Raw genomic sequence first — 21662 nt, 5'->3', positions numbered from 1 at the left:
GTGTGTGTGTGTGTGTGTGTGTGTGTGTGTGTGTGTGTGTGTGTGTGTGTGTGTGTGTGTGTGTGTGTGTGTGTGTTCTGGTTTGTAAGTGGGGTCATTTGCAGACCCCACTTACTTCCACGCTGTGTGGTCTTAGGCAAATAACAGTCCTACAAAAGCCTGTTTCCCCATCTAGAAAATGATACTCCCTACCCCAGAGGGCTGTTGAATGTTTAAGACATTGGAAAGAGATTATTAGAACAGAGCCTGCCATGTGATTGACAAAGTTACATCTTACTCATGCTCGAGTTAAGTGAAAATCAGTGAGTATCCCTCAGGAAGCCTGTATTGCTCCTTTGGTGCAGGTTACAGCATTTGATAGTTTTTTCTCTTGAGCCCACATAGCAGTGACCCCAGAACTGCTGTAGCTTGTGTAAGGGCGTGGGGATGGGGAGCAGTGTGGAGAGTGGGCTTAGTACTTGACCTTTCTTCACTTTCCTCATTTGATATTCACATGTCTCTTTACAAATGTAATATAAACTGTATTATAAAATAGTTCCAATGTTTAAAAAGGTATGTCAGGAGCACCCATGTCCCCACCACCCAGCATAGGAACCATATGTGTACCGGATAGTAAGGACCCACTCGAGCAGCACACCCAGTCCATTCCCCTCCAGAAGTAACCGCACCCTGAATCCTGTCTTTTCCTGACTTTGTACATTTACTACCTTAGTAAATGTCCCTAAATGTTGTGTGGTGATTTACATGTTTTTAAAGTTTACATAAACAGTATGACTTGTTTTCCTCTCAAAATAATTTGAGGAAGATTCATCGTGGTTCCTGTAGCCTCTAATTCATGGACTTCCTCTTAATACCCCGAGTCCGCCAGATACGGGCAGCTGTTCTTTTGGCTGAACCTCCATGAAACTGGCTGGTTTTCCAGACCCATTTTAAGAAGCTTACGGGAGGAGGGGCAAGAAAGGGTTCGGAGAATGGGAAGGAAGACGGATGAGGCCTCTGGGCCGCACGTGAGTAAGAAGGTGTGTGAAGGTGGCTTTCAGGTTTTAGGACAAATCACGCAGCCACAGGTTCCCTCCGTTAGGGCTTCCGCTTCACCTCGGAGCAGTGGGTGGCCGGCGCCGACCTGGGGCGTGGGCGGTGGAACGCCGTCCGGCGCGAGGGGGGCGTGGTGCCGTCTGTCTCCCAGTGCTAGTTGGAGTGCCCGCGGCAGTGCGCCCGCAGCCCTTTGTCCCTCTCGGGCTCCCGTCCACCCGCCCCTCTCCTGCACCACCCATTGGCCGCGGCCCCGGCCCGGGGCGGGGAGAGAGTGAGGGGGCGGGGTAGCGTGGCGTCAGCGCAAGATGGCGGCCTCAGCGGCGCCGTTCCTGCGATTGCGGAGCGGGCTCCGGCAAGGCGCGCGGGGGCTGTGCGCGAGGCTCGCGACGCCGCCCCCTCGGGCCCCGGACCAGGTGAGCGGGGTGGGGGTGGGGGTGGCCTCCGGGTGCTGGGGCTCCTTCCTGGAGTTCCAGGCGGACCGCCGCCGCCCGGAGGTTCTGGGACGCAGCACCTCAGGGTGCTGAATGGAACACCGCCAGCATTTTGGGTCTCTTCCCCGCTTCCCGGGGTAGGCAGCGCTTGCGTCCCGGGCTAGATGCTTGGGGGCTCAAGTGCGTCCTCTGGACCCCACCTCCTCGACCGCACGTGGGCGCCGGGGGAGGGGAGTCATCTGTTCCCCCATCTCAGTGACTGTTCAGGTAATACTTGAAGGGGAGGATCTGGGGACGCTGGAGTCCCAGCCTGGCCTTGCGGGTATTTCCCCCGCGGTGGTGGTGGTGGTGGTGGTAAGGTAGATGTTCGGGCTTCTGATTTGACCTGCCTCCATCTTGACAGAGACCCAGTCATTCTGACCTCCGGGTCCATTACTTCCGTGCCCTAAGCCGCAGCAAGCGATTGCCCCTCCGGCCCCGCTCCCATTCTCTCCCCCTCCATACCCCGCTACTGTGAGCCCCAGGCGTCCGGAGGACTTAACTCTCCGTCCTATCCCCTTGAGTGTCCTTCATTGTCTTGCTCCAGGAATCCCAGTGTTCAGCTAGGTTCCCTCATCTTATCTCCCTGCCCAGCTTTTTCCGGCTCCAGGCCCTTCAATCTTTTGCTTTTGGGATCCCGGGCACCAGAGCTTGTCAACTCTTGAACCCCTGGGATCCTGGCGCCAGACAGTTTAGTTCTTGACCCTTCTGAGAGACCCAGTCTCCTGCCTGCCCCTCCAGGCACACAACACCTGGAGGCCATGTGGGTGGTTGCTTCCTGGCTCCCAACCTCGATTCTTCTCAGACCAGGGTGCCCAAATCACCCTGACCTTCTTTCTCTCCTCTCTTGGCCAACCTACCCCCTTTCAGTTGCAGGCTACAGAGATTGGGAGCCGAGCAGGCGCTAAGGCCCAGACCCAGGGGCCACAGCAGCAGAGGAACTCGGAGGGTCCCAGCTATGCCAAAAAAGTTGCACTCTGGCTTGCTGGGCTGCTCGGGGCTGGTGGGACCGTGAGCGTCATCTATATTTTTGGTGAGGAACGTACCCTTGCCCACCAGTTTTGTTCTGTTGGCCCGCTATTCTGCTTGGGAACTTCCCCCTCTTTCCGCTAAGGGCTTCACCCGTCTTCATTCCCTGGCTCCTCCCTCAATAGGGCAGCCAACTAGAATTTGGAAATGAGGGAAGTCTCCCTACTGCCTCTCTACTCAACGTTCTACTCTTTCTAGTTGGTTCCTGCACTAAGCTATGGGGGGAGTCAATTGGAAGAGAAGGAAGGATAGGCTGGGCCCACCCCCCTAAGCTACCTCTTCCCTCAGCACCCAAAACTCCAACCGTCCCCCTAGTCCCTTCATTCCTCAGAGACCCAGGAGACTCTGCCCCAGCCCTTCTTGTCTCAGAGGCCCAGGTATCCTGGCTACCAGCCCCTTCCTCTCTCTCAGGAGGCCATGATGTTCTAGCCCGCTTCCCTCAGACCCAGGAGGCTAGGCCCCCTGCCCTTTTCCTTCTGTAAAACCCAGGAGACTGGATCCTCAGTCCTCTCATTCATCACTATCTGCCTTACAGGAAACAACTCTGTGGATGAAAATGGTGCCAAGGTGAGCTGGAGAGAGACCCAGAGCCTTACCAGGGGTCCCATCCTGTGGGTCTCCTCCCATTTGGCCTGTTCAGGCTCTTTCTGGTCTGGGGTGAACCTCTCCCTCCCAGGGACCTTTGCCTACTCTTCCCAGGGCCCTGGAGATTCCTTTTCTGGGTGTGATGGGGTTCTGCCTCTGCCATCCCAAACCCTCCATTTTTCTCTCTACCTCCCAGATTCCCGATGAATTCGACAACGGTGAGTAAACAAGCACAGATTCTGGGGTCCCCTGACCCTCTCTACTGTGCCCTCCCCATTTGGTGCTCCCCCACCCCTCCATTGGGAGGTAGGGGAGTCAGCAGCTGGATGGCTTGGGGGGAGGGGCATACAAAACTCCAGCCCCCTTCCCTGGCCCCTCAGCCCAAGAGCAGATGGTCAGGGACAGATAGATGGGGGAGGGGAATCCTAGGTGGGTGGGAGTGCTTGGGGAGAACTGGGCTTTCTATCGCCAGACACATGACTTCCTGTGCCTTAGATCTGAGCATCTGCAGCCCCTCACCCCCTTCTTTATGACAGCTTCTTTTTTTCCCACCAGGTCCCTACCCCATCCAACTCCTCATTTCCGAAACAATGCCTCCTTCCTTCCTCCCCCTTATGATTAACCAGCTCTTAGGGAGCTTCTGACAAGTTGGATAGTAGAGAGTAGTTGTTAATTTTATCACATCTGGTCCCTCCCAAGAGAAATATAAAATTGGTAGGTCCAGAAAGCCACTTGTGGTAGGGATGTTTGCAAACTGGCATGTTAGTACATTGATTGTTTTAAACTAGGCAGGTAGGTAAGTATGCTGGTTTAACTGGGCAGATGTAGAATCATACTGGTTTAAACAAGGCAGTATACTGATTTAAGTTGGGCAGGTAAACTTGTAGTTTTAAAGTGTGTGTGTTTATTAGCTTAAGTGGTGTTTCGATATTTTGGTTTCAAAAAGGCAGGCCCACAGACAGTAGTTTAACTGCACTAAAAATATTGTATTGAAGAAGGTAGTCATGTAAGATTTCTGTTTTAAACTGGATTTGGTGTATTCACTTATCCAAAATTTGTCAGCCTCAGCCATTCTGATGCTATAGATCATGTAATTCTTTGTTGTAGGGGAGTGTCCTATGCATTGTAGGATGTTTAGCAGCATCCTGGGCCTCTATCCACTAGATGCCAGTATTGTGACGGTCAAAAATGTCTCCAGACATCGCAGAATTTTCTGGGAAGCGAGGAACAAAACTGCTTCTAGTTGAGAACCACTAGTTTAAAGTGTATAGATGTGTGTATGTTTATTGTGGCTTAACTAGATTTCACATACTTGATTAAAGTGGGCACATCTAGAAACCTAGAGGTTCAAAATGGACTAAATATACTGGCATGATGTCAGCAGATTTATTTATATGTATGTGGGATTTAAGTGGGCAGATGTATAAGTATTCTGTTTTATATCTGGGGTGGTGTGTGGATATAAGTATTCAGATTAAAACTTGACAGGTGAATAAAAACATTTGTTCATACCTGGCAGTTAGATATGTCATTGCTTTTTATCTTTGTACTCGGAAATGAGCTGTTTCAAACCAGGTGGGTATGTAGACCTGTTTGTATCTGGTAGATAAATAAACCCCTGGTTTGTCCAGGAGGTTGAGCAGTGGCTTATCTTGGAATCCCTTTGTGCCCTGGTGTTCTCCTAGATCCAATTCTGGTACAGCAGTTGCGCCGGACATACAAATATTTCAAAGATTATAGACAGGTGAGCAGGAGCCCTGGGCTCAGTCCCTATCCCTTCACCCCCAGCCTCCTGCCTCCTTGTCTGAGTGCCCCCATTACATCTCTCTTTCACAGATGATCATCGAGCCCACCAGCCCCTGCCTTCTCCCAGACCCTCTGCGGGAGCCGTACTACCAACCACCATACACACTGGTCTTGGAGCTCACTGGTGTCCTCTTGCACCCTGAGTGGTCGGTGTGTCCTGGGGAAGGCAGCGGGTTAGGGACACCAGATAGGGCTGGGTGGCCGGCTTATGATGCTGTGGTTAAGAGCATAGACTCTGGAGGCCCCAGTTCCACTCTGTGATCCAGGGGAAGAGGTATCACCCCTCATTGCCTTGCTTCCCTCAACTGTGCTACTCCGCAGCCCGGAGGTAGTTGTAAATGTGCCTTGGCACACAGTAAGTGCCATAGGGGAGTCACGTCCTCCATACTCCTGGGCCCTCAGCCACAGCCATGTGCTCCTGCACCCCTCCAAGAGCCACAGAGATGGAGAGAGCATTCTGGTTCCGGGAATCCCCCGAGACTGGGTCTTTGTCCTCTTGGGGCTACAGGGACCTCTGGGTCTCAGTGTTTCACTCTTCTCACTGCCTTTCCAGCTGGCCACTGGCTGGAGGTTTAAGAAGCGTCCAGGCATCGAGACCTTATTCCAGCAGCTTGCCCCTTTGTATGAAATCGTCATCTTTACATCAGAGACTGGCATGGTGAGGCCCCCGGGGCAGGGGCGGGATGGTCGATGTGGCAGGAGGTGAGGGAGAGCTGCAGGGCCAAGGCTCAGCCTGACCTTGTTCTCCCCCCGACCCCACCCCCCAGACTGCCTTTCCACTCATCGACAGCGTGGACCCCCACGGCTTCATCTCCTACCGCCTGTTCCGGGACGCCACGAGATACATGGATGGGCACCACGTTAAGGTGCCATGTGGGGGCCATGGTGGGGCTCTGGGATTTGGGGGAGGGCTGGCACTTCCCAAAGGAAAGAGGACCTAGCTCTGACCCCAGCCTCAATCTGTTTCTGGTTGAGAAGCAACCGGCTGCTTCTGGTTCTGCCCCAGGTCTGAATCTGGTAGGACACTAGCCTGACGCCAGCCTGGGCTGGGCCTCTACGCCCTTTTCTCTGTCCCAGAATCTGGGAGTGGGAGCAGGGGAAAATGGGGTCTCTCCAAAGAAAACAGTTGGGAGTACGGGGTAGGGACATGACATTTGGAAGTGGATTTTTGTCTCTGTATCTGGAGCTGAGTGTCTCTGGGACTATGTAATTATAATAGTTTAAATGAGACTGTGTTGGAATTTGACTTGGGGTCTGTTGCTGTGACCAATGATATATCCAGGGGTCCAGGAGTCTGTGGGGCTGTGAATGGGCCTCTTTGTGGGTCTTTGTCCAGGTATCCATGGGTCTTGGTGTCTGTTGGGTTTCTCACTGTGTCTTGGGTCTGGGGGTCTGTGTAGTTTTTCAGGGTTCGGAAGGACATGGGCTGTGATTGAGGGTCTTGAAGGGTCTGTCTGGGTACCTGTCTTTGTGTGACTCCCTGTGTGTTGCTGTGGATCAGTCAGCACCTCTATCTGTGAGAAGTTTACAAACGTGCAGCTTGTCACAATCACCTGGGGCAGTGGTTAAATACACAAGTGCCACCTCCCTCCCCAGGGAACCTCCAAGTCAGCCTGCCTGAGCACCAGGCCCTGGGTCTAGGAATCTGTGTGACTAGCTCCTCTGCTCCCTGCTAGGTTTGATGTCTTCATCCCAGCCTGGTCTTCGGGAGGCCGTGTCGTGATGATCCCAGTGTGTGATACCAAGTGCATGTGTAGTCTGTCCACCTCTCTCTCCCTCTGGGGGTTCCTGGTGGGAAGGGAAGGAGCACAGGCCTTGACCTGACCTGTCATCCACTTCCAGGACATTTCGTGTCTGAATCGGGATCCAGCCCGAGTAGTAGTCGTGGACTGCAAGAAGGAAGCCTTCCGCCTACAGCCCTACAACGGTGTCGCCCTGCGGCCCTGGAATGGCAACTCCGATGACCGGGTCTTATTGGACCTATCTGCCTTCCTGAAGAGTAAGGCTGACCCCTGACCTCCTGGCCTCTGACCCTGGAGCCTTTGACATTCAAGAGGAATGATAAGATGCTTGATTCTGGCTTGTTTTTTATATGAAACCAGGGACTTGCGATGCAGGAGATCCATGAGCATCTTGCAGTCTTTAGAAGCTTCTTAGAATGTTTGGGATGCTTCTCTGAAATGTTTAGTGGATGCCTGGGAATATTCAGGGGAATCCCTTTTCGAATGCTGAGAAATGTTCCACGTAGCTCTGACCCCACCCCGGTCTGACCTTTACCCTTGCGGGCCCTGCCTCCCTCTGACCGTCAGCTGGCTGACCCCCACCTGCTATCCCCACAGCCATTGCTCTGAATGGTGTGGAGGATGTCCGAACTGTGCTGGAGCACTACGCCCTGGAGGAAGACCCACTGGAGGCTTTCAAGCAGCGGCAAAGCCGGCTGGAGCAGGTGAGTCCTCAGCTTCCCAGCGTGGATGGAGGGTGTCACCGTCAGTTCCCCAGGCTCTTGAAGGCGGAGCCCTGGAGCAGCTTGTCTCCACTCTGGCTGTGTGACCTTGAGCAACTGCCTTCTCTTTCACACCACCCGTCCCAGGGGGCCGTTTAATGAGGGGCGAATTGATTCTGCAGCCTGCGCTGAGCACAGGAGGCAGGAAACGCTAAGCATTTGAGATAGGTCCAGAGGCCTTGATGGTCTGGGGGTCCTCGTATTTTGTGGGGTGGGGGTTTGGATCAGGTCTGGGAAGAGGGATCCTTGGACACTTGGCCCAAGGGTTTGGGCAAGGAGTTCTGATGACCTGTGATCCTCTAATTTTTAAGTGGGGATAAGAATATGAATTGAGTCTGAGAAAGAGATTCCGAGGAGTCTAGGCTGAGGTTGATCGAGTTTGGGGTTGTGTTCCTGGCTAGAGCTCCTGAGTACCCAAAGGAGGAATCCCTGGAGATTTGGGCCTGGGGTCCCTCAGCATCCAGACAGGGGTCTTAGGGCTCAAGACTGGGCACTGGGGGCTTAGGGAGCAACATGTTGTAGTCCAGTGTAGGGCCTGGGTTAGGTTCCCAGGGTTCAGGGGACAGGCCCCCTGGGATTTGAGTCTGGGCTTCTGTGGCTCAAAGCTGGCTTTTGCCAGTGTCTGAACTGGGTCCTTAGGTTCTGGGTGCATCCTGTGTCTGGGCTGGGCAAAGGTTTAAGGAAGGTGGCCCCTGGGCTGACTCTCCCACTCTGTCTGCCCCCAACTCCAGGAGGAACAGCAGCGCCTGGCTGAGCTCTCCAAATCCAGCAAGCAGAACCTCTTCTTTGGCTCCCTTACCAGCCGCTTGTGGCCTCGCTCCAAACAGCCCTGACCTCTGGGCCTCCTCAAACTCAGTGCCTGGGTTCTGGGCCCCAGGCCCAGTGCTCCCAGACCACGGCTTGGCCAACCACATGTCCAATAAAGTTCATCCCAGACGCCACACTGCTGTGTCCGGAGAGTGTCCAGATGGGGGCATCAGGGTGCAGTGTGGGACTCTTCGGGGGTCGTCCCACAGTGGCTGATCGGCTGCTGAGCAGCAAGGGCGCTCTGGGGGGTGATGGTTGGTTTTAACTCTGGCCTGGGAATCCGAAAACCTGTGTAGGGCCCTGCCCTAGCCGTGTCTTCCCATGTGCCACGTGGTCTGTGAAAGTGCATCTCCCTCTTTGGCCCCAGATTCCCTATGGAAAAGAGAAGAGAGGACGGCACTGTGGGTTGAAATACAGGTAGCCGCCAGGCTGCTGTGTAAATGTGTGAAGTGTGGGCGCGTGGGGCTTCGGTGGACCAGAGGCTGCCCCGCCCCATCTCACGAGGGCAGCTGCTGCTCAGCTCTGCCAACCATGGCCCTGTGGGAAGGTGGGCCTAGAGTTGCTTGATCTTCTGGTTTTTCAGTAGAAGCCAGGAAAGGGGTTGTTATATTAAATCTCCCAATTTAAAAATGTTGGCTCCTAACTAAAACAGACTGTAGCAGCACTCTGCAGTGGAGCTTTCCGTGATGTGTACCCCGTGTCATGTATCTCCACTGTCCGGTAGAGCAGCCAGTGGCCTCATGGGGCCATTGAGTACTTGAGATGTGGCAAGGGTAACTGAGGGATGAGATTTTTAATTTTGTTTCATTTTAATTAAATAGCCGCGTGTGACTACTGGCTCCTGCAATGGACAGCACATTTGGGTATTATCTAGGAGTGTTGAGTTCCAGACTGGTTGTTATTGGCCGCGCAGCAGCGCAGCATATGGGATCTTAGTTCCCTGACCAGGGATCAAAGCCTGCTGCAGTGGAAACACGGAGTCTTAACCACTGGACCGCCAGAGAAGTCCCTCCAGACTTTTATAAACCCAAATCCAAGTTTGGATCCAAGCTCTATGCCACGTCCTGACTTGTGTGATCACAAGCAAATGAGCAAGTTACTTCCCCTCTCGGTGCCTCAGTTTCCATGTCTGTGAAATAATAGTCCCTACCTCATAGGCTAGGCTTGAAGGCTCAGTGAGGTCCCCCAGGTAGGCACTCAGATGGCAGCTGTATGCACCTTGGGAGCACCTTTCTGCCTCCCTTGCCTCATCTCTAAAATGGGGGCGATGATAGTACCCATTGTAATAGAGTGGCTGCGAGGAGTAAATGGGACAGCTCATGCGCAGGCTGCATGTATATTCAGTGGGGCTTATTGTTACCAGGCCATGCTGGTTCTTCCCAGACTGAAATGTCCTGTACCATTTTGGCAGTTGCCTGCCCCCCGGCTGTCTCAGCCTCTCCTGCTCTAGCCAGCATTTAGTGCTTGTACCAGTTAGATACTTTTAAAAACCCTTCCCTGGTATTTGTGAAAAGAATTAAAATGTATTTGAAACTGTGTGGGCCAGATTGAACTTGAACTCTAGATTTTTAAGCAAGGCTCACAGATGTCTACAAATAAGTAACATTTGCAGCCCTCCACCCCCACCCTGAGGTGTACCATTTGTAATCCAGGAGAGAGTTTCCTCGATATCCTCAGGATTCCCTAGCTTGTGAGCATCTGCAGGATTGAGGGAGGGCCTGTGTTTCCTTTGCAGGTGGCTTTGAGTGTTGGAAACTCCTAACTGAAAGCAAGGTATTTGGGGAACATGATCCTGGGGAGAGGGTTTGTGGACGGAGGGAGCCACTGCAAGTGAGTGCTCGCCGACCACGGGGTGACCCATGGGACCTTCTGAGAAGCTTTTGAAATGTGACTCAGATCTGTCCATCCACGGGGCATGAAAGGAGGAAGTACGTTTGTCCATTGGCCCGTGGCCCTGGGGGTTAAGGTTAGCACTCTGGGTGGCACATGCTTCAGTGTCCAGTGGGTTCCTCCAAGGCCTCTCCCCGACATTGATGCTGGTTCAGGGATGGTGCTGTCTGTCAGGTCACACCTGCTTAAAGCTGGATGGGAGGAGAAGGTTTGACTTGTGCCAGGTGGCCTCTGAGACGCTGCTTACGTGACATGGCGTAGGATGTTTATATCAAATGCTCGGTGCTAGGGCTGCATTAGGGCGTCATCCAGTGGGCAGGATTGGGCCAGTGTTGAGGCATATCCCAGCAGGGGCTGAATTCCCAGGTTGCACGCCACTTGCAAGCCCTGTGACCCTGGGCAAGGTCTCAAGCATCTCAGTTTACTCATTCATAAGAGGTTAATAATAGTACTTCTCATTTGCTTACTCAACAAATATATCCTAAGTACTGACTGCCAGCCCTCATTTTAGGCACAAGGGTGTACTGGTGAACAAACTAGAGGAAAAGCTCTAGAAAAAAAGGAGCTGATGTTCTCATGGAGGAGACAGAAAGTGGTCAGATATTTCTTGGGGTAAAATAAATGCATACAGGAAAGCATGGTAAGGAGATAGAGTGGTTTGGGAACAGGAGTGCTGTTTTAGATTGAATGGGACAGTCAGAGAAGGCCTCTTGGGAGGGTGTATTTGAGCAGAGACCAGAATGAAGTGAGACAAACCATGGGGATATCTGGGTGTGCCGGGCATGGTCACCCCAGGGCCTTTGCACTTTCTCTGCCCTCTGCCAGGAATGTTTTTTCCCCAGGATCCATATAGCTCACTCCCTCCCCTCCTTCAGTTCTTTGCAGATGTCACCTCAGCATAGCCTTCTGTGGGCTCTAAGGTGGGCACATAAGGAAAAGTCCTAGATAGCCAAAAAGATGCTTGGAAATCCCTTAAAGTACATGTACAGACTTGAGAGAATTCACATGAAACACTATCGTGCCTGGCAGAAACCCTCAATAAACGCTGGCTATTTTTACAATCTTTAAAAATTTTGAGCTATCTCAGACGTGGAAACTGTTACCTCCCCAGTTATTATCCACGGCAGGAATTTGCCTTCTCCCACAGCTTCTAATAACTGTCCAGATCTCATTTGAATAGTTCCTGTAATGGGAGGCTCACTCCTTTACCTACCCCAGTACAGGCCCTAATTTGCCTCCCATTAACTGGGGTCCACAAGGTCTGGCTCTGTGCTTTGGGGCCACAGAACCTGTTTGAGTAGGGGGATGTGGAAGGAGGGCCTTAAATGTCAACCTTAGAATTTCAGAAGCTGGGAGGCACTGGGGAGCCATGGAAGAGTCTATGTAGGAGAGGGACATGGTCAGATTTGTGCTTAGAAAGACCTCATAGGCCAGAGTGGTTGGGGCTGGGATAGAGGAGTCCCCAGGGGCTGTGGGAACTCAGAAGAGGTGCCTGACCCCCTTGGGGGGTGTTAGGGAAGGCCTCCTATAGGAGGTGAAGTCTGGTAACAATTTAAAAAGAAGGAAGTGGAAAGAATATATCAAGTAGAAGAAAAACCTGTGCAAAGGAACCTGGGATGTTCTGCACAATTGACCATGGCCCTCCCCTGTTCAAAACCCTTCCATGACTCCCGTCCTCAGGATTATGACAAAACTGTTTAGATTGAGTTCTTTCATTCATTAAAAATGACTGAGCACTTACTGTATGCCTGGCTCTACTGGGCTGTGCTTTATTGAGCACCTTCTCCAAAAGAAAAATATGTACGTATATAATTGAACCTGTATCTCCCCCTATAATTATTAGCTTCTAAGTGTTAAATTTTTTTCTTCTGGAAAAAAAAAAGTTTACTCCATCTAAAGGGCTTTGCTCAGCACCTGGCAGAGTAAATGATTGGGACCGGAGGGCTGGAACATCTGCTCTAACTGGCTTTCCTTGCGGTGGTCCTGGAATACTAAGGAGCTTCTGGAGGGCGCCGGGTGCCCCCGCCCCCCATTCATCCTGGAGTGAGGGAGCGGGCCCCTGATCTGTGAGGACCGAATTTCCTGCCCATTTGCTGCTCACACCTTCCGGAGGCCAAACGGGCAGCCCAGCTGCGGCCCAAAGGGGGAGGGGCGCGGCCGCCCAGCAGATGGCAGCATTTACATACAGCTGGGAGCCCCCTCTGAGGCGGGGGCTGCTCGCCCTAGCGTCTGGTGCATCCGTGATGCGGGTTTGGGGAGGGTGGCTTTGTTTTGGGGAGGGGAAACACACTCGAGCATGCGCGCGTGCTCACACACACACACACACACACACACACACACACACGGGTCCACAAAGAACACTGGATCGTCATCGTATCCACACAGGGCTACACTCATGGACCTCCCACACCCAGCCTCCTTCACACACAAACCCTCAGCCATTCACAACCTTGCACAGACCTTACCACACACACAAACACACACAGCCACCTAGAGGCACCTGCACAGACCACAAAGTCACAGGTTCCTATGACTACACACAGTGGCCCAGGAGCTAACACATTTTTGTACACCTGAACAGAGAAGCATCTACACAGCCACAGAATCTCAAAAGTCACACAACCATGAAATCATGTACATCTCCATTCTCCCATGCAGGTGTGTGTGTGCGTGTATACATACACACACACACACACACACAGACAGAATCTTAGAATTATTTACAACCTCACAAAGAGGCTTAACCATATACAATTTCAAGCACATGTGGAGCCACACAATCTGACCTAGACACACAATCACAGTCATGTACACCCTCCAGTAGCTCTGGCTCACACACCACACACAGAGTTTTAAAATCATATCCAACCTCACACACAAGCTTAACCCCCCCCACCCCACCCTATCCTCAGCCACACAAATCATGCCCACAACCGCATATAAGATGTACACTCACTGCGTTGCCTGTGGCCACGACACAGTCTCACGGCTGCTCCAGCACGCTCTCCTTCCCCTGCGACCTCCTCCCCTAGGGTCCCCTGGAGCCGGCGGCTGCCCGAAGGGGCGGAGCTGTCCTCTCAGATATAAGGCTCCGGAGCCAGCAGCTGCAGCTCCCAAGACCTCCGGAAGGCCATGGTCTCCCCGCAGATGCCCCAGCTCCTCTCCCCGACGGTGATCCTGGCGCTCTTTTTCCTTCCCCAGGTCGGAGCCCGAGTGGAAAGGGTGGATGGGAGGGTGTGCGACCCGGGGGTCTTGGGGAGGGGGGCGCGGGGCGGATGAGACGTCTGGGTCCCCGTAGTCCCCTCACCCTGTACCCCTTTCCGCCCCAGACACGGCCGGCCGGCGTCTTCGAGCTGCAGATCCACTCTTTTGGGCCGGGATCAGGCCCGGGCGCCCCGCGGTCCCCCTGCAAGGCCGGGGACACCTGCCGCCTCTTCTTCAGGGTTTGCCTGAAGCCAGGGATCTCCGAGGAGGCCGCCGAGTCTCCGTGCACCCTGGGCGCGGCGCTGAGTGCGCGCGGACCGGTCTACACTGCGCAGCCCGGAGCGCCAGCGCCTGACTTGCCGCTGCCAGACGGCCTCATGCGCGTGCCCTTCCGGGACGCCTGGCCGGTGAGACCCAGCCCCGGGGCACGCTCGTGCTGGGGGCCTTACCCAAACCTCGACTGCCATCTGCCCTCCAACTTCCAAGACTCTGCCCCCTGGGGACCCCAAATTCCCAGTAACTCCATCATCTGGAATCTCACATTCTCAGACCCATAAACCCTACCCATAAACCCAAATTTTCTGATTCCGAATTTCCCTCTAGGGAATCCCAGATCACAGCCTTGCATGCCTGGAACCCTGAATTCCCAGAACCCCAAACTCACCTTCTAGAAATCCTCAATTCACAGGACCCTACCCCTGTTCCTTGGGGATCCTTAAACACTGGTATCCTCATCTTTGTCCCCAAATTTCCTTGCACCTAGGGAGACTTTCACACTCTGTCTTGGGGACCCCCAATATCCTCTCACCTTATCTCTTCTCAGACTTTCCAGTTGGGGCCTGTATCCATGACTTTTTCACCTCCAAAATCCTACTTCCCATCCCACAACCCCAAAAGCATAAAGGTGAACAGAATTGTTTTTGAATTCTAGATGCTTATGCTTTTGGGCAAGTGACTTTCCCTTTTCCAGCCTCAGTATCCTCATCTGTAAAATGGGATCATCATGGTACATTACAGTGGTCCCTTTTGAGAGATTCAACCAGGTATCTTGAGTATAGTGCTTACCACATAGTAAGTGCTCAATAAAGAAAGCCAAAACAGTCATTCCTTGCCTGGGCCAGCCTCTGGGAATTGTCCCTTGCCTGTCTGGTCCCTGGAATGGTCATCACTCTTTACCTCTTAAAATCTGGGCTTCATTGAGTACCTACCTGCCCTGACCACTGTCTTCATTCTTCCCTCTCCACCTTCCTCCACCCAACCAGGGCACCTTCTCTCTCATCATTGAAACCTGGAGAGAGGAGTTAGGAGAACAGATTGGAGGTGAGTATCTTCAATTCTGGGATTTCAGTGTAGAGTGTGGGAGAGCCAGGGAGTTGGGGCCCGATGTGAGGTCCAGGAGGGTGACATGGGGCTGTCTGTAGGGTGGGGCATTCATGGGATTGCTGGACCCATGATGTCATCACAGCTCCCGGAGTGTGGTGCTGGGTGTTGACAGCCCCAGGGCTCTTGGTATGTCGACACAGAAATGTCCTGATACCAGGCAAAGCGGGGTGGGGGCAGGGAGAGGCGGGAAGAAGCTCTCTTACTATCTTGGAGTCGAAGCAGCAGCGTTTCACAATCCTGCTCTGTCACCATCTGATTTTGAGAACCCAGGGTACAATATGAGTTACTTTCTGGTTCTTGTAGGCAAAGCTCTGTCACCTTGTCCATACAGAGGGCCTCAGGACCCCTTTGGGACGTTGCAGTTTCACCAGAGAGGTTTCAGGGAGGGATATGGGATGATCTTAACCTTAATTCGAGGGGGAATTTGATGCTATATAAGGCCCAGAGGGGGGGTTCTGTCACCATTTTGGTATAGGAAAATCCTGAGACACAATTTGGGGGTGTTTTTGACCTCACTTCAAAGACCTGTCATTGCCCTTTGGCCATATTAGGGATATCATATGTCCCAGGGTGTTAGGGGTCTCATAGCTACTTTAATATACAAAAATTCTGGGGCAAAATATAGGGGCACTTCGGCTTCTCTGGGAGAACTGTTATCATCATGATGGTCATAGGGTTCGCGTCATCGAAGATCCCAGGGCGCATTAGGGGAGTTTGCAGCCTTGCTAAGTAACTGCCATTCTCAGAACTCAAAAGGGGTGTTTTGGCTTCTTAAGATGGGAAGGGAGAGTGCGAGCCTGCGCGCTCCGTCTCCATCCCGAGACCGCGGCGGGCCGCAGCCTAGCACATCTCCCTTCTCACCTCAGGGCCCGCTTGGAGCCTGCTGGCGCGCGTGGCGGGCCGGCGTCGCCTGGCGGCCGGGAGCCCGTGGGCCTGGGACGTGCAGCGCGCAGGCGCCTGGGAGCTGCGCTTCTCCTACCGCGCGCGCTGCGAGCCGCCGGCCGTTGGGGCCGCGTGCGCGCGCCTCTGCCGCTCGCGCGGCGCCCCCTCGCGGTGTGGCCCGGAACTGCGCCCCTGCCCGCAGATTGAGGACAAATGCGAGGCACCGCGTGAGTCCTGCGTTCAACCCCACCCCATCCCGTCACGGCCCCTCCGGCTCCTTTCACAACCTAGTTACCCTCTTCAGGGAACTGGGGACCCGAGAACCCCTCGCCAGCTTCACTCATGGTCTTCAGCCTGCTCCCATGATCCAGCTACCACTTTCTGGGAAGCTAAGGACCCTAGACTTCTCTCCAGCCCTGCCTGGGCACTCCAGCCCCCTTCCCTCTTCCCAGCACACTTGTCTCCCCAATAAGAACCGCACACCCATTTCCCACCCTTGTACCCCCAGTTCCTCCCCTAATCCATACCCACACCCCTTTCCAGATGCTCGGACCCCAAAGCTGTTCTAATTCTGGGGCCCTGCCTACCCCCACTCAGGAGCTTTGGAAGCTCCTCCCATCCCCCCCAGGGGTTCCACCATCCTCCCTCCCTGTGATTACACTCTAGACCCAACTGCGTTCTAAAGCTTGGGGTCCCCCAACCCACCCTAGATATCCCAATGTCTGAGCCCCACTGAATCCCCTAGGACCCCCAGGCTTATCCAGATCCTCCCAGACCTCCCCTAATCCAAGGCCCTCCCATTTCCCCTGAAAGGCCAAGGGTCCCTCCTCAATCCTCTTCCTTCATTCTCCTCTCTCCAAGCTCAGACCTGGGAATCTCCACTCCATTCTCCTTCCAAGAGCACAGACTCTGGAACTCATTGGTCTGGGTTCAGATCCTAGCTGTGCCACTTCCTAGCTGGGTAAATCACCCTGCTCTCAGGGCCTCAGTTTCCCTGTCTGTAAACTGAGAGTCGCAATACCATCTAGCCCATTGGGTTGACAGTCACAAAGATGAAACAAGTGATGCCCGGAAAGTGCTCAGAAATTTCTCTGATTTCCTATCCTCCCTTCATCAATATTCCTCTTCCCTCTGCCTCTCCTTCCCCCATAGCGGCATGTCGAGCAGGCTGCAGCCCAGAGCACGGCTTCTGTGAGCAGCCCGATGAATGTCGATGCCTGGAGGGCTGGACTGGGCCCCTCTGCACAATCCCTGTCTCCACCAGCAGCTGCCTCAGCCCCAGGGGCCCATCCTCTGCTACCACTGGATGCCTCGTACCCGGGCCTGGGCCCTGTGATGGGAATCCGTGTGCCAACGGAGGCAGCTGTAGTGTCAGTATCACACACACCCCCACCCCCCGATCCTGGGTAATACTTTTCCCAGGGAGTCCCCTGTCCGGGGCTCCATGAGACAACAGCCTTGCGGGGGGGGGGGGGCGGCTGGGACAGCTATCAGGGAGGGCTTCCTGGAGGTGTCCAGCCTGCATCTGGGGCCTTGAAGTAGGATGACATGTTGGGGAGAGCAGCCCCAGTGGGTGGCACCTAAAGGTGTAGATGTGGGAATGATGAGGGATCCTATCGGGCCACAAACTGCCCTGCCTATGGGGTAGAGAACAAGTCAGAGCTCAAGGTAGGGGTGGTGGGGCCGAGTGGGTTGAGGATTAGGGAAGGGCGGGCATCAGAGAAGGCTTCTGAAGATGGACCCGGGCTGGGGCTTCTGAAGTAAGCCCCATTTGGCAGACAGGAGGCGACTGGAGAAGCTAGACCGGACGAGTGGCCTGGGGGAAGCGAAGGTGTGGTGGTGGGAGTGAGCCTGGGATGAAGCAGAGCCTGGTGTGGGCCACCTGGACACTGCCACCACGGGACAGTGAGAAACACTCAGCGTTCAAGTTAGGGGGAGGGCCTGAGAAGGGGAGATCCAGGGAAGGCTCCATGGAGGAGGTGGGCTTAGAGCTGAGACCTGGAATTAGGCCTGGGCCATGAGGACAGCATCGGGGAGGGCAAACAAGGCGGGCAGCATTTGGCAGCAAAGGTGTAGAGGTGGGAACGGGATCTCTCCGGGCCTCCAGAGCCTCCCCTCTGTGGGGTTGGATGTGCAGACCCAGAAACATGGAACAGAGAGTTTGTCTCGGCCTCAGGGACTTCCTCGGTGAGGCCCCTACACCCTAGGAGGTGGGACTAGACCAGGAGCAGCCCCCCAGTGGTCAAGACTGAGGAAGGGGGGACTTCCCTGGCAGTCCAGTGGTTAAGACTCCATGCTTTCACCGCAGGAGGCATGGGTTCAATCTCTGGTCAGGGAACTAAAATCCCTCATGCCGCACTGGGCGGCCAAAAAAAAAGAAAAAAGACTAAGGACAGGGATGGGATTTCTAAGGAGATGCTGATCCAAAGTCCTCTTGCCTGTGCTCAGGAGACCCCGGGGTCCTTCGAATGCACCTGTCCCCGTGGGTTCTACGGGTTGCGGTGTGAGGTGAGCGGGGTGACATGTGCGGATGGACCTTGCTTCAATGGCGGCTTGTGTGTGGGAGGTGCGGACCCCGACTCTGCCTACATCTGCCGTTGCCCGCCTGGTTTCCAAGGCTCCAATTGTGAGAAGAGGGTAGACCGGTGCAGCCTGCAGCCATGCCGGAATGGTGAGGTGGGGAGCACAGAGCGGTGAGGGTGGGGAGTGGGGGTCCCTGCATGGTCAGTGGGCAAGAGCAGGGCTTGGCTCACACAGTCCCGGGTGGGGATCCTGACTTTGCCTCCTCTCGGTCTGCGGCTGGGCTCCCCTCTGCCCAGCCTCAGTTTGTTCTTCTGTAAAATGGGCGAGGTGACATTCCTATCTCATAAGTATTTATTGAGCATCTACTGTGTGCCAGGCCCTGTTCCGGGGATACAGTAGGGAATGAGATGAAAACCCCCACCCTCACAGAGCTGATGGAGCAGAGAGACAATAAAGAAGATCAATGAGTAAATATAGGAGGTTTTGTGGTGATAAAAACTAAGAATAGGGAATCCCCTGGTGGTTAGGACTCTGTGGTTCCACTGCAGGGGGCATGGGTTCAATCCCTGGTCGGGGAGCTAAGATCCCAAAAGCCGTGAGGTGCCGCCAAAAATAAAACAAACAAACAAAAAAAATGAAAAAAAAAAAAAGCCAGAAGGGGGATGAGAAGTAGTGTGTATGGGGTGGCAGGTTGACATTTTAGCTAGAGTGGGTAAGGAAGACCATGCTGCAGGTAGGGAGGCAGCCGTGGGGGGATATGAGGGAAGAGTATGTTCCAGGCAGAGGGATGAACAAGTGCAAAGACCCTGAGGTAGGAATATGCCTGGTGTGTTCAGCATCGCAGGGAAGCCAGTGTGGTTGGAGCAGAGGGAGTGAGGGTAGGCTGGTGAGAGATGAGGTCAGGGAGGTGACTGGGACAGATCCTGTAGGGCTTCATGGGTTATGGGGAGGATTCTGGTGTTACCCTGAGATGGAGCCAGAGGAGGGTTGGGATGGAGGAAGAATCGGATGGCTTTCTGGAGGAGGGGACACCTGAGCACAGACCTGGAGGATGAGCTCGAGAAGAGAACAGGTGAAAAGAATGAGAGAAAAGGAGGAAGGGAAAAGGGAGAAGAAGGCACGGGCAAAGGCCAGGTGGTTCAAACCCGTCGTTCCAGAACTGTTGAAACTATTTCAGTACGGTTAAAGCCGAGAGAAAAAGAGAAAGAGACCCAGAGAATCAAAGAGGTGTGAGGCCGAGTTAATCCAAGACTTCACCGGGGGAAAAGAGGCGGGTCGGTTTTACAGGCAAACTCCCAGAGGCTGGCCCTAGAGTTAGACGGTAGAGGGGCGCCCAGAGAAAAAATGAGGGCGGGGATCACCGAGCTGAGAAGAAATCGCGGGCAGGCTTCGAGCGGCGGGCCTGGGGGACTCCCCTCAATCGAGCCGCGCCCCTGACGCCCTCTTCCCCACAGGCGGGCTCTGCCTGGATCTGGGCCACGCCCTGCGCTGCCGCTGCCGCGCGGGCTTCGCGGGGCCACGCTGCGAACACGACCTGGATGACTGCGCCAGCCGCGCCTGCGCCAACGGCGGCACCTGCCTGGAGGGCGGCGGCGCGCGCCGCTGCTCCTGCGCGCTGGGCTTCGGTGGCCGCGACTGCCGCGAGCGCGCCGACCCATGCGCCGCGCGCCCCTGCGCCCACGGCGGGCGCTGCTACGCGCATTTCTCCGGTCTCGTCTGCGCCTGCGCGCCCGGCTACATGGGCGCGCGATGCGAGTTCCCGGTTCACCCCGACGGCGCAGGCGCGTTGCCCGTGGCTCCGCCGGGTCTGAGGTCCGGGGACCCGCAGCGTTTCCTTTTGCCACCGGCTTTAGGACTGCTGGTGGCCGCAGGCTTGGCCGGCTCTGCGCTCTTGCTGGTCCACGTGCGACGCCGTGGCCCTGGCCGGGATACTGGATCTCGCTTGCTGGCGGGGACACCGGAGCCATCGGTCCACGCGCTCCCTGATGCACTCAACAACATGAGGACGCGGGAAGGTGCCGGGGATGGCCCGAGGTGAGGGGCTTGGCCGCAGACGTAAGCCTTGTCCCTCTCGGCTTCTTGCATCAATCTCCGTAGTGCAATTGGCCTGATTCCTTGATGGGCCTTCCTTGATTGGTCCCTTTCTCTTATCCCAGCTCCAACCTTTTTCTGGTTGGGTCGTTTCACAATTCCTCTGGTTGGCTTTGGGTTCCCTTCCTTGGTGGGTGGGAAAACAAGATATGAGAATTTAATGTGTCTGGATCTTACTCTTTTCCTCCCGCAGCCCGTCCTCAGATTGGAATCGCCCTGAAGATGGAGACGCTCGTTCGGTTTACGTCATATCTGCTCCTTGTATCTATGCTCGGGAGGTAGTTACCCACCTTTCCCCACCCTGCGCACGTTGGGCATGTTGGGCAGAGGCAGCTCCTGCTTTTCCTGTAGCTCTCCTTTATCTGTAAAATGAAGAGGGTAGTGTCTCTGGAAGGTCCTCTGCCCATTTTTCAGTTTTGACTTAATTTAGTTCTATCTTGCATGCCTTTTGCTATCGTTTTGAGCTACTTGGCATCTTCTCTTTGGATGACCTTTGGGCCTCAAGAGGTCACAGTGGGGAGCCTCAGCCAGAGCTTCTCCACTGATTTCCACTCACTGGGGAGAGGGAGGGGAGGTGGAGGGGCAGACCTTTCTAATGCTTCCTACTTTGTTTCTAGGCCTGAGCTGCCCCTTCTCCATCAGCACCTGGGGACAGAACATGGATATTTTTGTATTCTCTGCTTCAGACACTTTGGAGTTCAAGCTGGAAGAGGTGAAGGGGAGGGTTTTACCATTGGACGTTGTACATAATGGTTATTTATATCCTATCTTTTTCTTTCCCCATCTCTCCAGAGACATCTATAAAGGCTCTTAGTTTGATCAGCTTTGACTCATCAAGTTGTGTGCTTTGTATGTGGTTTTGGGGCTGAGGGGAGAGATTTTGTCTCCTGAGAAGAATAATAGGACTCTACTGCAGGGGTCAGAAACAACTCAAAGTAGTTTAAATAAACAAGAGAATTTATTAGTTTATAAAAGTGAAAATCCTGTGGCAGGTGTAGCTTTAGCAGGGCTGGATTCAGGGGCTCAGTGTTTTCCTCCAGTTGTCTCTAGGATGACTTCATATGTAGACAGGCTTTCATTGGCCCTGGCTTGTCACATGGCCTTGCTCAAACTAGGGGCCAGGCAGTATGGCTTATTTTGATTGGCCAGGCTTGGCCGTCTGTCTAGTGCGTGGCAGGGATTAAGGTCAGCCTGTCCAAACCACATGGAATATGTGGGCAAAGGAGTGTCCCTTTCTGTATCAAAAATCAGCATTTGTTACTAGATATAAGTACTGTACCTGGCAGGCAAACGGACAGAACCAGTCAGTGAGAGCAGAAAGTAACTATTTTACAGGGGAATGGGAGGCTCAGAGAGTGGAGTAACCGCTGCAGCTCCTTCCTGATGAGATGGAACAAATCTAGGTAAGATCTAGCAGAGAGGGGTAAGCTTCCTAAATTTGGGGACTATCCTAA

At 54.1% G+C, this 21662-nt stretch overlaps 2 protein-coding genes across 2 annotated transcripts; both read left to right on the top strand.

Annotated features, from left to right (window-relative positions):
* Positions 1-66: 66 nt before the first annotated feature.
* Positions 67-8369, top strand: TIMM50 (translocase of inner mitochondrial membrane 50). The gene is made up of 12 exons (XM_030874271.2): positions 67-1448; positions 1608-1733; positions 2376-2538; positions 3070-3101; positions 3316-3337; positions 4805-4863; positions 4956-5075; positions 5479-5583; positions 5693-5791; positions 6768-6924; positions 7265-7371; positions 8160-8369. Exons 1-12 carry the CDS (start codon positions 1341-1343, stop codon positions 8259-8261), a joined length of 1200 nt encoding a protein of 399 aa, XP_030730131.1. The 5' UTR covers positions 67-1340; the 3' UTR covers positions 8262-8369.
* On the top strand, positions 7265-21037 carry DLL3 (delta like canonical Notch ligand 3). The gene is made up of 10 exons (XM_030874269.2): positions 7265-7371; positions 13158-13326; positions 13455-13736; positions 14592-14649; positions 15579-15821; positions 16747-16964; positions 18043-18265; positions 19572-20151; positions 20402-20486; positions 20826-21037. The coding sequence occupies exons 2-10, from the start codon at positions 13258-13260 to the stop codon at positions 20829-20831; spliced, it is 1764 nt and encodes a 587-aa protein (XP_030730129.1). The 5' UTR covers positions 7265-7371; positions 13158-13257; the 3' UTR covers positions 20832-21037.
* Positions 21038-21662: the final 625 nt, after the last annotated feature.

This window comes from Globicephala melas, chromosome 19, assembly GCF_963455315.2.
Source record: "Globicephala melas chromosome 19, mGloMel1.2, whole genome shotgun sequence".
Lineage (NCBI taxonomy): Eukaryota > Metazoa > Chordata > Mammalia > Artiodactyla > Delphinidae > Globicephala > Globicephala melas.
The sequence above is the reverse complement of the archived record's forward strand: the minus strand, read 5'-3'. Positions and strand labels throughout refer to the sequence as shown.

What these genes read in the sequence shown, in the direction of transcription:
- TIMM50 (XM_030874271.2), top strand. Translation starts at nt 1,341, where the DNA reads ATGGCGGCCTCAGCGGCGCCGTTCCTGCGATTGCGGAGCGGGCTCCGG. An exon ending in CCATCTCAGTGACTGTTCAG is followed by an intron (nt 1,734 to 2,375) that starts GTAATACTTGAA and finishes ACCCCCTTTCAG; the next exon opens with TTGCAGGCTACAGAGATTGG. An exon ending in GAGCGTCATCTATATTTTTG is followed by an intron (nt 2,539 to 3,069) that starts GTGAGGAACGTA and finishes TCTGCCTTACAG; the next exon opens with GAAACAACTCTGTGGATGAA.
- DLL3 (XM_030874269.2), top strand. Translation starts at nt 13,258, where the DNA reads ATGGTCTCCCCGCAGATGCCCCAGCTCCTCTCCCCGACGGTGATCCTG. An exon ending in GGACAAATGCGAGGCACCGC is followed by an intron (nt 15,822 to 16,746) that starts GTGAGTCCTGCG and finishes CTTCCCCCATAG; the next exon opens with CGGCATGTCGAGCAGGCTGC. An exon ending in CCAACGGAGGCAGCTGTAGT is followed by an intron (nt 16,965 to 18,042) that starts GTCAGTATCACA and finishes GCCTGTGCTCAG; the next exon opens with GAGACCCCGGGGTCCTTCGA.